The following is a 14,399-nucleotide window of genomic DNA, read 5'->3' as shown; positions in this document are numbered from 1 at the left end:
CTCCACAGTCACTCACCGAGCGCTCTCGCTCTGCCCTCCAGGCGTGAGCCACCACCGCCCCAGCCAGCCGAGCGCTCAGGTGGACACGGCCACAGGCAGACGGCACAGGATCTCCCGGCCCCGCCCTGGCGCACTCCCACCTACACGTCCTGGCCCCACCCTGACGTGGTTCCATAACCGCTCAGTCAGGCCACCAGGCTCAGGAGAGGCCTTCACTCCTGTCCATCTGCCACCGTCAGACCTTCCACAACACCCTACCGGGGCTACCGTCCCTGGACGCGGCAGACCGGCAGCACATCAGACAGAGGGAAAGGATGATGGTGTCGCTGGCATGCAGGTGCAGCCACAAGAAAAAGAAGACATCCCGATTGTGAACAAGATAATACACTAAAAAACTGGCCAGTTCAGGGAAATTAAAGCACAGATCAGAGAAAGTGGCTGCGGTATCCTGCAAGACCAAAGAGGGTCGGGGCAGCTCAGGAAGGTTGGGTGGAATCCGGGAGCTGAGCTGTTCAAGGATCCAGAACGCTTCCCTGCTTCCACTGGGAGATGGGAATTTAGGAGGAAGAGAGGGTGGAAGGAACCCGCTTTTTTCCTGCGGAAATTTAACAGGTACTAGCTTCTATCCGGCTGCCTAACAGACGTGCCCGGAAAGAGCAGGGGCCGCGTGGGGAGTCTACCGGAGCCTTCACGAAGCTACACCGCGTGTCCAGGAAGGCCTGAGCGCAACGCCGACTCACACTGCTTCCGGATGAATCCTTGGTTATACATCGCGTCCAAGAAAACAAAGTCGCTGAAGATGGAGCGTTCCAATACGACACCTTGTCCTGTTTAAAAACAGGGAAACAAAATTCCAAGTTCAGACAGATAAAAAACCCAAGGCCCCAGAGACGAGTAATTTCACTTTACAAAGAGACAAGTTCTCTACCATACCGTTCAAACGTACGTATGTGTGCTCGTAAGTGAGAGACTGTTTTCGAGAACTAAAACATTTCTGGTTCGGGCAACGTAACGTTCATCTCATTCCGCCGGCTGCAGCAGAAACCCCCAGTTACGAGGAAGGCGCCTCACAGCTTCCGTAGCTTTCCCACCCCACCTGCTCACTGCAATCCCGACACACCCCGACTGCTCTGCCAGACCCCGGCGGCACCCACCACTCTCCCCCCGTGCCCAGTTCATCAGCAAACCACCGGCGTCCTCCCAAGCACATCCAGAACCTGACCTTTCCGCCGCAGCTGCCTCCCTGCAACCAGGCCTCCTCACTGCTGGCAAGGTTCCCGCCCCCGCCACCAAGTAGGCCCTGCGTCCGTGCTCGCCCCCGGCTGCTCTCACAGCAACAGAGGGGCATTTGCAAAACTCAAGCCAGACCGCGTTACTCCTCCGCTCAAATCTGCTAGTGGCTTCCTCTCTCCTCCAGAGGAAAACCCATCTTGACCAGGCAACTTCTCTGACCTCATCCCGTCCACTTCCGGCCTCACTCACTGCACTCCTGTCACAGGGGCCCCCTGTGACTACAGCCACTCCGAGCACCGGTCCCCCCGGGCTCAGCCCTGCTGTGCCAGGACAGAGGCCTTCCCCAACCTTCCCACCTGCAAGCAGGACCCCGGCCCCACGGCAAACCCCTCCTCAGCTTCTCACGACCTGACGTGGCACTGAACTCCCCCACATTTACTGTTCATCTCCCCAGGAAAACGTAAGCTCCGGGAGGGTGCGGGCTTCACTTTCTGAACCCCAGCTCCTAGAATGCACCTCACACAACGGGCACTCACAAAACACTTAACGGTTAGTACAACACAGACAGAGACGAGTAAGTTTTTGTTTAAAGTGATTCTTCTTAACTTTAAGAAAGGGAGAGTCCCAAGAGGTGAAGTATGCTTCAGAAAGAATCTGGAATGAGCCAAGTGTCAGGGTTAATCCCAAGCCACCAACCAGTTCCCGTGAGCCAGGTCCTGGTACAGAACATCACGAGGTGACCGCATCTTTTCTTAGAAGCAGCACCAACGAAAATCGGGGCTTCCGTTCATAGAAGGAAAAGTACCACTGAGGACGTTCTGAACACCCAAGACAAAAATTAGACTCCTCTGTAACCGTTTCGGTCAAGAGTGAATCCTGCACCTCCTGGCCTGTGTCGTATACGTGGAACCCTCCTGGCAGTGGTTCCCAAATGCCGCTTTGCAAACCAGTTCCGTCAGTCACCTGGGGTCCCCGTCAAACATGCTGTACCTTCTCGTCCTCACACCCCACGAAGCAGACCCTCCAGGCGGCAGCTGAGCGGTCTGTAAATGGCTCACCAGGTAACTGGCGACCGGGCGTGGCCATCACTGTCGTAAGAGGCGGACACAAGGCTCATACAATCTGCACCCCCTCCTCTCACGTGCACACACGTCATCTCCACCTGCGAACTCAGCACCGCCAAGGCTTGGGAGCTATGGCCAAGCACCCCGGCGTCTGTTACCGATTCTCAGGGCACGCTGGGGTAGGGGCCGAGCGTCACCCACGCTGCTGGTGCCCAGGATAACGCAGTTCCTCCTGGACTGGACCCTGCTCTGTGCTAACTTTATGTCCTGAGCCCTGCTGCTGGTCTCCCAGACTGCAAACGGTACCCGCCCCAACATACAGTCCTCGTCCATCTCTTGCCGGCTTCCAGTGACTTCCAGAAACACACCCCCCTTCCAGTCGTCCGGGCCCTTGGGGCCTTGCGTGTTCTGCCTCCACCACCGCTGCCCTTCCTCCAGGTTTCGCTGCTCCCCAGTGGGCTGATGGCGGATCCCAGCCCATCTCTGGGCCCTGGGGACGAGCTTACTTTGTGTGTCACATCTCTGTGTGACTCACAGCTGCGTCTGCAGGAGTCTGACTCCACTTCCTCACAGCCCTTTAGAGGCTCTCTCTTTCTTCCACGGCTTTGAACATTTCACTGCCATGCCTACACTGGCGGCACAGAAATTCCACACAATCCGTACCCCTCGCTCCGGCACGCGAAAATGAAACACGGTTCGGGGACTTTCATCCCGAAGCAATAGCAGCGTGGGTCTCGGGGAATTTATGATCCTGTTAAAAAGACAGAACCTGCCTCCCCAAACGCCCTTAAAGAAAAGCTCTGCTTCGTGGCAGTCTACAATGGCGATTCCAGAAGGGGTTCACGTGCAGGACACGCCCGAGCGCCGCCCGGACACCGTACCCGTGCTCAGCAAGTGCTCCAGGGCGTCCGCGTACTGCAGGAGGCGGCTGGCGTACAGCCAGGACTGCAGGCGGTAGCTGTTGCCGTCGTTACTTCTCGGGTCCTCGTAAAACTTCTCCACGCTGCAGCTGCCGCTAAGCTCCACGTCCAGGGGCCTCCCGTCTCCCGTCACGCCGTCCACGTAGTGGATCCCGGCTTCGGGGAAGTGCTTCAAGCCTGAGAAGAAGCAATGTGATGCGAACGCCTCGCCCGCCATCGGCGGGCAGCAGGGACTCACAGAAAGAAAGCCCCATCTGAATACAGGGCGGAGGCCGGCGGCACAGGACCCGGGGCAAGTCACCCTCACGCCTGCGTCCACACAGGACACTCAAGACGACGTGTCCAGAGCACTCGTGGAAGACAAGCATGTCAGCGAAAGGGCCGGCCTACAGTGTGTCCCTGGTACCCTCGCGGGAGTTCCTCCCGAAAAGGAGAGCGGCCCACGACCGCGGGGAGCCCCCACCGTGCGACTGGGCACCAGCCCGTCAGCTACCACGGGAAGTACGATGGCCTCTTCACCGGGAGTCAGGAGATGTGGTTCGGGTCCCGGCTCCGCACTCACCAGCCCCCTCCGGAGCTCACCCGTCTGCAAGCGACAGCAGTGATCAGGGCCCCACCCTGGAGGACCGTCACAGAGCTCGGGTGAGACCGCTCACGTGAACGTGCTCTGCTGACATTATCAAGAAAAAGTTCCAACGCAAACTGACAGCCAGTATGGATTTAAAAATCTTTCCAAATCCGAAAGATTAAAAGTAGATTTTAGTGTATTTTAAAAATGTAAAATACCTACCTCGGGCCCAATTCCACCCAGTCTATATGAAAGTACAATCAAACTCAAATAAGCAACGATGCACCTGAGAGAAAGGAGCTCCACGTGACATATATCCATACCTAGTTTCTCTGCTATGTGTTTTGCAAGCTCGCCTTTTCCGGAACATATATTGCCGTCTACAGTTATCACTTTGCTGTGTTCTGTGAATTTTTTGGTTGTTCTTTCGCCGAGTATGTATGCCAAAGGGCCATACTGTAGCCTGCACTGGGCGCCTGTATGAATTCCTTCCTGGAAAACACAACAGCATGACGTGAGCATTCCACTTCCCGCAGGCACCAGCAGCTATTAGGTAAAAATGCCAGGAAGACCTCTGGTGATAAAAATACCAACATCTATCCGACTTTGGCTCAGGTCATGACCTCACAGTTCCTGAGTTCAAGCCCCATGTGGGGCTCTGTGCTGACAGCTCAGAGCCTGGAGCCTGCTTCGGATTCTGTGTCTCCCTCTCTCTCTCAAAAATAAACAAACGTTAAAAAAAAAAGAAAAACAACCCAACATCTAGGGGCACCTGGGTGGCTCAGTAAGTTAAGTATCCAGCTCTTGGTTTCGACTCGGGTCATGATCTCATGGTCTGTGGGATGGAACTGTTTCAAAACTCTGCACGGACAGTGCAGACCCTGCTTGGGATTCTCTCTCTCCCTTAGCTCTCTGCCCCTCCCCCTGCTCATGCACGCTCTCTCAAAATAAATAAACTTGAAAAAAAGCCAACATCTACATTTTTATTACCTAGTTATTTAATTACCGGTCTCCCTGCCCCACCCCCCAGCGTAAGTTCATAAGTACAGGGGGATTATTGGTTTTGTTCACTGTTAAATCCTCAGGGCCTGGAACAGTGCCTGAAACAGAATATGCTTACCATGTTCAATATAAGTTGGATGGATGGGTGGATGGATGGAAGGAAGGAAGGAAGGAAGGAAGGAAGGAAGGAAGGAAGGAAGGAAGAAAGAAAGGCAGGGAGGAGGAGGCGAAGGGAAGACAGGAGTAAGGGAACAGAGCATTTTTCTAGTCCAGATTCCTGTCCTGAGCTCTGGACCTGGTTACCTGCCTTTAAACAGCTCCATCCAGAAGTCCTGAAGGTATCTGACAACTAACAGGCTTAAAACTGAAATTTAACATCCATACCCTAACCCCCAAATCTGCTTTCCTTCCCAAGTTCCCTATCCGCTATCCACCAAGCAAAACCAAGCAAACACAGGATCACCTTGGATATCCTCCTCCTCCTTCCAACCCTACAGGCACTCACAAAATCCTATTGACCTTAATTCTTAAACCTCTCAGGAGCGAACTGTCCTGCCCCTGTCCCCACTGCACTGACTGTGCAGACATCTTCACATCTCTCACCTACAGCACAACGTCTCGTCTCCTGTCTCCAACATACCCGTTCTCTGCTCAAAAGCCACATGATCTACTCTACACAGCACACAACACACGCACACAGAAAGCAACACAATCAAAAGGCAAGCAACTAAGAAAATCCTTAGTGTATATAAAAGTTGTATAGATCAATAAGGAATAGTGACAGAATAAGGAAGAATAGGAACTCATAGCTTATTTTTAAAGTATCAAAAATAGCCAAAACCTGTATGAAAAAATGTTCATTCACTTACTTATTCATTCAACAAGTATTTACTAGGAGCCCACACGATGCAGTGCGCTTTTTCTAGACAACTGGGGATGTGGATATGAGCAAAAGGGTTCCACAGGACAACAAAACAGAGAAGTTACAGCTGACCCTTGAACAATACAGGAGTTTGTGGTGCCGACACCCTCCCCTCCCCCATGCAGTTGAAAATCCACGTACAACTTCTGACTCCCTGAAAACTTGACTATTAATAGCCTAGTGTTGACTAGAAGCCTTACCGGTAACACACAAAGTTGATGAACACACACTTTGTACATGTATCATACACCGTATTCTTAAATGAAGCAAGCTAGAAAACAAATTACCAAGAAAATCATAAGGAAAAGAAACTACATTCACAACACTGTACTTATAAAAAAAAAAAAAAAATCGCAAATAAGCGGACCCACGCAGTTCAGACCTGTGTTGTTCAGGACTCAACTGTCAACAGCATATGAAGTGCTGTGGAGGGCAGCATGGCACATGGGCCGGGCTGTGTGTTACAACAGGCGGCTACGGAGCCTCTGAAGAAAGAGTAACATTTGAGCAAAGACTGGAAGGTGCTGAGGGAACTGGCCAAGTGGACATGTGGAAGAGGGTCCTTCAGGCAGAGGAAACTGTTCGCACAAATGTCCGGAGGCCAGAGTGCTGCAAAGCCAGCAGGGCCAGGCTCTATGCCAAGTGGACCAGGCAAAAGCAGAGGAGATGATAAGGAGATGTTGATCGTATTGTACCTTGAACCCTAGACATCCATCACCCCCTCCTCCAGGCTACGTATGAGCCATGCGCAAACTGTTTCCATTTGCGTCCACAACTTGAACATAGCACCGATGTGGCACAAAGCAGGTGCACAGTAATGTCTGGTCAAGCAATCAGCCATTTCCCGACCTCAAAATCTTTAGGAAGTGCTTTTTTATAGAGTTAGAGTAGTACTCTCCACAATTTCCCATCCTCAGTCCCGTTTACTGCTCTCTAGAATCATATGGAATAACTGATCTTTCATGACACATTTCCCATTCCTTTGCGTATTCAAGTAACAAGGTGTGTACCCTTTTCATCCTACTCATTTTTCTCCCACTTACTGAAGTTCATCTATATCCGCTGTAGAAAGTACCAGGAAGTGAACGGTTATGGGGGGGGGGGGGGAGCAATCTGTCTAGTGCATGTACTGCAGCAAAACAGCAAAATATCACCTCCTTTATTCTGGGTCCCTCACTTCCACGATCACAATTCCCAGGACACCAGATATTAAAAAGGTAATCACTTTTCTTTGGCGGCCTGAGTTATCGCCTAAAAACACGTATTTGACTTTGATAAGACAGTTGCACTGTTCTAAAATCCTCTCATCAAAATCTTTAGGAAGGAGGTCAAGCAAGTCCCTTTGCAATTTGACACCAATGTAGCTCCAGCCCTTAGCAAGCAAAGACGCTACTCTGCGACCACAGTTACAAAAGAAAGTTCCCTAAGGTTGCCGGCCTCAGTTCTTTTGCTTCCTTGGTTCTCTCTGCGTCAACGTCATCCCACTGTTCTCAGCCGTAGGAAGTCCTAATCCCTTCGGATCTAACCCAACGCCTTCTCTTCGCTTTCTGCTCCACAGTCACATCCCCGCGGCGCCCAGCAAGGGCTGGGCCCCAACTGGGCTTCACCGAGCAGCGGTGGATGCCGCTTATAGTGCATGAGGAGCGCGGGCCCCGGGCTCTCCTAGGCTCGGCTGCACCTGCTCGTGCGCCCGTCGTCCTGCCGCACCGGGGCACCTGCAGGCTGGCCTCCCACGCCACGGCGGCCCGGCGGCCGAGTCACCTCCGCTCCCCTCCAAGCCTTGTGCTCGGAGCTCAGGTGACACGGCCCGGAGAAGCTCCCGGCCCCCAGCAAACCTGCCCGCGACTCAGGACCGAATACTCCGGGGGCCGCGGTGTCCCCCCGAGAGTGACCCCGGCAGCCGCGGCCCCGAGGCGCGGGGAGGTGAGGGAGTCGGCGCCGGAGGACGGGCCGGCACCTCCCCCCGCCCGCCGCTTGCCGCTCACCACGCGCTGGACGACCGCCGCCAGGCCCCGCGCCGCCGCCGACGCGGGGAGCCCTCTCAGCAGCCTCAAGGCCATGGCTCCGCGGTCCGCACCGGCTCAAGGACCCGAGGGGACGCGGTCGCGGCGGGGTCCTCTTCCGCGGCCGGCGCGCCGCCGTGACGTCACGGCCGGGGTGCCCGCGCGACGCCTGTCAGGAGCGTCCGGGCTCGAGGCGCAGGCGCAGGCGCAGGCGCAGGGCGTCGGGGTGTGGGCTCCCGCTGGACGGCCGCCCCGGCCGGGCTTCCCCTGCGCCTGCGCCTCGCTCGGCCTTCGCAGGGTCCCGCCGCCCGACCTGGGCCTGCGGCTGCGACAGAGACGCTGGAGAGCGTCGTCGGGACTCCGCCGGGGTCCCGAGGCCGCCCCGGCGCTGGCAGGTGCTGCGCCCGGGACTCCCCCCTCCCGCCCGCGGCCCCGAGGCCGGCCCGGGCGGACCTGCAAATCACCTGGGTCTCCCCGCCCCCCCTCCCCCCCGGAGCCGGAAGCCCGTCCGAGGCCGGGAAGGTGGCCCGGGACTGGGGCGGGGAAGGGAGAGGGGCCGCGGGCGGACCTGGCCGCCCCAGGGCCCTTTGCGGCGTCCTCGTCCTCCCGGCCGGGCCCGAGGGACCCCGGGTCTGGCAGGGCGTGCGGCACCTCGGACGACACTGGAACACGCGCGCGCTGTGGGTGCTCCATCACCGCAGTCCTTTCGAGGGTCCTGGTGCTCGCCTCCCCGGTTAGCACGAGTTGACTTCCACGTGAGATGTCTTTCCTGCCTGCCGTTCGGAAAGGTGTCCGAATCTCCCATCTCTCGGGCTTCTTCTCAACACCCGGACGTTTCTATCGTTTAACCTCCTCTCGGCTTCGGCTTTTCGGAACCATCGTGGAATTGCATGCCCGAGTGGGAATGCCGTTGTGAACACGAAGGTCGGCCAATGATGCTTCTCCGATGCGAGAATCCTGCTTATCCACAGTGCAGAGTCCTACTCCACAAAGCCAGAGCGTCTGCCTTAGGAGATCGGGGATAGGCCCCGAAACCTGTTTCACAAGCGGATTCTGATGTCAGTGGCCGGCACCGAGAGAAATACTGTTCTAAACCCTGCGTTTTCTGAGAGCGGGCGCCGCGTTCACATCCTACCTCCACGGTGTCCCCGGCCCCAAGCAGAGCCCCTGACACATTGCACACGCACCTCCAGTAAGCAGGTGTGACCAGGGAGCCCTAAGTCCTCCAGCCCCAGGGAATCACCAAGGTGTCCCATCACTCTGGGGAGCCCACTGCCCTTTCCAAGGTGTTGCAATTCTGGGCGGGGGGCTCTGTCAGCTTTTCTCATCTTTGTTACCTGTCCCGTTGTATCTTGCCTCCAGAACTCCCATTCGCTGGGATCTTTCCCAGCCTGACCCCAGACGAAGACACATGCTTTATGTTATTTTCCAAGATAAAGTTCTTGTGTGAACAACTTGTACTGACCGCAGAGGGAGAAAGGGAGAGAGACCACAGTCCAGTCGGAAACAAAGTCAGGTTAAGTTAATATCAGACACCACTGCCCTGAAGCTCTTCACACATGCCTGACAGGTGAACCACGGTCAGGCCTCCCAGCGTCCCCCCTCCCCTCCACCCCGCTCTGTTCTGGGTGTGAAGGCGCTTTGCAGACCTGGCCTCCTCCCTGGTACCTCCTCCAGGGCTGGACCCTGAGACAGAAGGACAAGAGACATTCTACTGGACACAGCTCTGAACACGGACGTTTGTGAGGAATATTGAAGTAAGGGATGTTACGTATAACTGCTTTTTTAAAACCAAAATTGATTTAAACAGATCGTGTAACTAGAGTAAGTTAAGCTCTTGGTACACAAATAATATGTTTGAGTGTCCCTGGTTGTGAGCCCTTCGTAAACACCCTGTTATGGGACCTTGATAGCCAGCTACAAGCAATATTGTCCTTCCCTGTCCTGAAACACTGGGAAAGGAAACAGTGCACTCAGGAAATTCATTTCCAAATGAGCTCCATTTATAAATACCCTGCAAGTTATAATTCTGTCCAGCTTCAGTTTGAGCGATCGTATGATCACTACAACAGTGAAACCAAAGGAGAGAAGATTCAATATTGGTTCATAAGGAAAAAGCGATGTTTCTGGATCAATAGGAGATACTTGCACTATCCTGAGATCACATAACTTGTGAGGCTTTACTGGTGAGATTCACATTTATGTAAAGTACACTTAGAAAAGGCTGTCCCCCAAATCATAATCTCTCAAGTCTCTGAGATACTGTATGATACCTAATGTGTTAGTACCAACTAGCATCATAAATCTAGTGACGGAAACCTCGCGGTAACGGAGAAGTTGAGTGCGTGTAGCTGGCTGCAGGTACGGCTGGACCTAGATTTGATCACTATTCTTGTGTCACTTCTGACTTCTGCTTCCCTGGAAACTTGCGTCCCCACGAAAACCCATACATGGATGTTGGTCACAGCTTTATTATAATAGCCAGATGCTGGCCAGTTAAACAAACCATGACAGGTGCACACCGCGGAATGCTGTCGGCATTGACAGAAAAGAACAAACCAGGAATCACACTATGTGGAAAATAACTTCCGAGAAAGTTCAACATTTGTGCGTCTCTCCCAACAATACCACACGATCTTTTTTTTTTAATTATTTATTTTGAGAGAGAGGGAGAGACAGAGTGTGTGTGCATACATGAGCGGCAGAAGGGCAGAGAGAGAATCCCAAGAAGGCTGTCCTGTCCTGTCCTGTCAGCACAGAGCCCAACAAGGGGCTCGATCTCATGAATCGTGAGGTCATGACCTGAGCTGAGATCAATAGACGCTTAAGCGACTGAACTCCCAGGCGCCACGGCACCACACAGTGTTGACTACCGTGGCTCCAGACCAAGTTGCAAAGTTGGTAGGCTACTTTCTCCGCGTCCATTCTCCCTTGAAATTGTTTTAGCTGGTCCGCTTCCATTGCCTTTTTGTGAACATTTAAGGGCAATCCTCTCTGTATGTGCAGAAACTCCTGCCGCGATTCTGATGGTAATTGTGTTAAACCTGCATAGCAGTTTGGGGAGATTTTGCCTCTTTGCCGAGTCTTCCTACCCGTGCCTAACAGATGCCCCCATTTATTTGCATCCTCTCTGGTTCCTTCCACCAGCACGCCACGCTTTTCAGCATGTAAGTTCTGCATTTAAAAACTTGAGTGCCTTTAAAATGGAATTTTAAATTTTGGTTCCCTTGTGTTTGTTGCCAGAGCATAAGAACACAACTGATTGTTGTACACTTAGTTTGTATCCTGTGGCCTTGCCGAATACACCACTAGTTCTGGAAGATGTCGTGTAGATGCCTTGGGACTTCCTATGTAGACAATTACGTCATCCGTAAACAGGAACAGCTTTATTTTCGTTCTTTGCAGGCTGAATGCTGTTTGCCTCTTTTCCTGTCCTGGCTGCACCGGCTGCCACTTGGGGCTCTGTGTGGGACAGCAGTGGCGGGAGCCTGCCCCCTCGAATTCCCAGGGGAAAGCATTCAGCTTGGGGTTAAGTGTAACGCTAAGTCCAGGAGGTTTGTTACTTCTCGTTATGAAGCTGGTGCGGCTCCCTGGGTTCCTTGCTTCCTGAGAACTGTTCCCGTGAACGGATGCTAGACGTTGTCAAGCAGTTTTCCAGCATCTATTGATAACAGCATGACTTCTGCTCCTGCCTGTTAATATGATGGATCTCAGTGATTGGCTTTTGACTGTTGAACCAGCCTTGTATCCCTGAGCTAAACCCCACACGGTCATGTGTCAGGCTTTTTGTATATTGCTGAATCCTATTTGCAAACGTTTTCAAAGAGTTTTTTTTCACGTATATTCACGACAGAGATGGTCTGTAGTTTTCAGTCTGCACCGTGTTTGCAAGGTTATGGCATCAGGATAATACTGGATTCATAAAACCATCTGGGAAGTGTTCCTCTGTTACTCTCCCCATCACTTCCTGTTGGTGCACTCCCGACTGCCCCTTTGCCAGCGATGCTGGACTCACCTGCGGTATCGGAGGGACTGTCCAACAACGCAGAAGAAGAATGAGCCCCTGGGCCGGGACTCCTGCACCCAGCAAAGCTGTCCTTCAGATGTAAAAGGGGAAACAGAGACACTCTGGGGTGAAGGAAAACGGAGAGACTCTGTTTCCAGCAGGCCCCTACCCCTAAAGTCTGGCTAAAGGAGCCCTCCAAACAGAGAGAAAACGGTAACAAGAGGCTGGGGGCTTCGGAAAAAAGGGATTACCATGGCATGGGTGAAATATAATAGACCATCCTTCACCTTGGGAGTTTCTCAGATCACATTGGATGGTTGAGGCAAAAATTGTAACATCATTTGGTACGGTGTTTAATGTATGTGGAGGAAACACTCAAGCACATTTAGAAATGGGGGGGGGGGGTGGTGGTGGTGGTGCAAGGACTTCAGTGAAAGTAGCATTTCGCTCTCCCACCAGAAACGATAAAGCAGTGATATGACAGGTTAAGTCACGAGCACTTGCTGTGATATCTAGAGGAACCGCTAAGGAAACCACACGATACAGAACCGTACTGCCCAAAACATCACCTCAGAAGTAAGCTGAATTGTTACTATTATATTACATCGAAATCAAGATGGCTCTCTAAAGAATATAAAACTTTCCAACCAGAAGGTAAGAAAAAAGGAGAAAGAAAGAAAGAAAAAAACCAGACATCGGCCCTAATAATGATTTGCTAACCTAAATTATCCAAATTGAATTTGTAATTTAGGGGGCGCCTGGGTGGCTCAGGCGGTTGAGTGTCTGACTTTGGCTCAGGTCGTGATCTCACGGTCCATGAGTTCAAGCCCTGCGTTGGGCTCTGTGCTGACAGCTCAGGGCCTGGAGCCTGCTTCGGATTCTGTCTCTCTCTCTCTCTCTCTCTCTCTCTCTCTCTCTGCCTCTCCCCTGCTCATGCTCTGTCTCTCTCTGTCAAAAATAAATAAACATTTAAAAAAATTAAAAACTTCCCCCACCTCCCAAAAAAGAGAAATTGCCAGGCCCTCTCGTTCACTGGAGAATTCAGCCAAACATTTAAAGATTTAACTGTATATAGTCTCCTCTGGAAAATAGAAGAGGGAACACCCCCCAGCCCAGTCTGTGGTATCCAGACAAAGCACATACACAAAAAATGGGGGGAAAACCAGTTAGACCAATATCTCTCATGATCTTAGACACAAACATCCTGATCAAATGTTAGCATATTGAATACTGTACAGCAATGTGTAGAGTGAAGACACCAGCACCATGGGATCTGTTTAAAGGCTGGAAGGCTGATGTGATATTCAAAAATCGATCACTGCGATTCCCCTTAACAGGTAAGGAAAACCAGTGATCAAAACATCTGCGGTAGAAGAAGCATTTGACAAAATATGACACTGATACATGTTTTTTTAATTTTTTTTTTTTACCGTTTATTTATTTTTGAGACAGAGACACAGCGTGAGCAGGGGAGGGGCAGAGAGTGAGGAGACAGAGAATCGGAAGCAGGCTCCGGGCTCCAAGCTTTCGGCACAGAGCCCGACGCGGGGCTCGAACCCACGAACCGTGAGATCATGACCCGAGCCGAAGTCGGACGCTCAACCGACTGAGCCCCCCAGGCGCCCCCAGAACATCTATGTACAAACCGTACAGCTGACATCACACTTCCTGGGAAGATACCTGCTCTCCCCATTCGTTCAGCAGAGCCTTGGAAGCCCTAAACAATACAGCAAGGTAGGAATAAAAAGGATGTAAAAGGCGTACGATTGGAAAGGAAGACACCAGACTGTCTTTATTCATAGATCACACGACTGGCTGTGTAGAAAATCCAGAGCCAGACACCAAAACATGTCCCTAGAAGTAACAAATGAGGTCTGCAAGGTTGCAGGTTACAAAGCCAACACAAAATCTGCATATTCCTATATACTAACAACAAGTGGAAGCTGAAACCTAAAAATGCAATAGCGTTAATAATTTCTCCAGAATAAAAGTGTAATACTTAGGGATACTCTAGCAAAGCGCGTCCAGGATCTGTACGCTGGGAACAAACCACCAGAGAAAGAAGTCAGAGAAAACATCAATCGTCAGACAGATTTGCTGCGGTTCCCGGACTTTAAGACTCAGCAAAGTGATAATGTCGGTTCTCCTCTAAATGATCTGTACGTTTAATGCACTTCCCAACAAAATCCCATCAAGATTTTTTTGTGCACATGAAGAAGCTTATTATAAAATTTATAAGGAAACATACAGGCCCTTCAATCATTTCAAAAAAGAAGAATAAAGTGGGAGGAGCCAATCATCCCTGCAATGTTAGGGATTTACCAATTAGCTACGTTTCTCAAGACCCTGTGGTCTTGGTGGAGGGACAGACACACAGATCAACGTAACAAAACAGAGGATCATAAATAAACCAACACAAATATTCTCAACCGATACTTGACAGAGTACAAATGCAATTCAGCGAAGGAAGGGGGGGCTTCTTACACAACGGTGTTGCAGAAGTCGGACATCCATGGGCCCAAAACACTGAACGTGGATGTGCCCCTCACCCCACACGCGAAAATTAACTCAAAATGATCACGGGGGTAAATGTACACCTACAAAGTCATAGACACTAGTGACAGAATTACCTTCAGGACCGAGGACCAGGGAAGGACTTCTTGGACTTGACCTCAAGAACG

The 14,399-nt window shown here is 52.0% G+C and overlaps 1 protein-coding gene across 1 annotated transcript in view; it reads right to left on the bottom strand.

Annotated features, from left to right (window-relative positions):
• Positions 1–7,839, bottom strand: part of NDUFA10 (NADH:ubiquinone oxidoreductase subunit A10) — a 52,309-nt gene extending 44,470 nt beyond the window's left edge. The window contains exons 1-4 of the mRNA XM_060624358.3: positions 7,695–7,839; positions 4,109–4,277; positions 3,179–3,394; positions 741–827 (exon numbers count right to left, since the gene is read on the bottom strand). Coding sequence (XP_060480341.1) covers positions 741–827; positions 3,179–3,394; positions 4,109–4,277; positions 7,695–7,769 — 547 coding nt within the window. The 5' untranslated portion in view covers positions 7,770–7,839. The remainder of the gene's footprint in view (positions 1–740; positions 828–3,178; positions 3,395–4,108; positions 4,278–7,694) is intronic.
• Between the last annotated feature and the right edge of the window lie 6,560 nt (positions 7,840–14,399).

The sequence above is a fragment of the Panthera onca genome, chromosome C1 (genome assembly GCF_046562875.1).
Source record: "Panthera onca isolate mPanOnc1 chromosome C1, mPanOnc1 haplotype 2, whole genome shotgun sequence".
Lineage (NCBI taxonomy): Eukaryota > Metazoa > Chordata > Mammalia > Carnivora > Felidae > Panthera > Panthera onca.
This window is presented reverse-complemented; position numbering and strand designations above follow the sequence as displayed.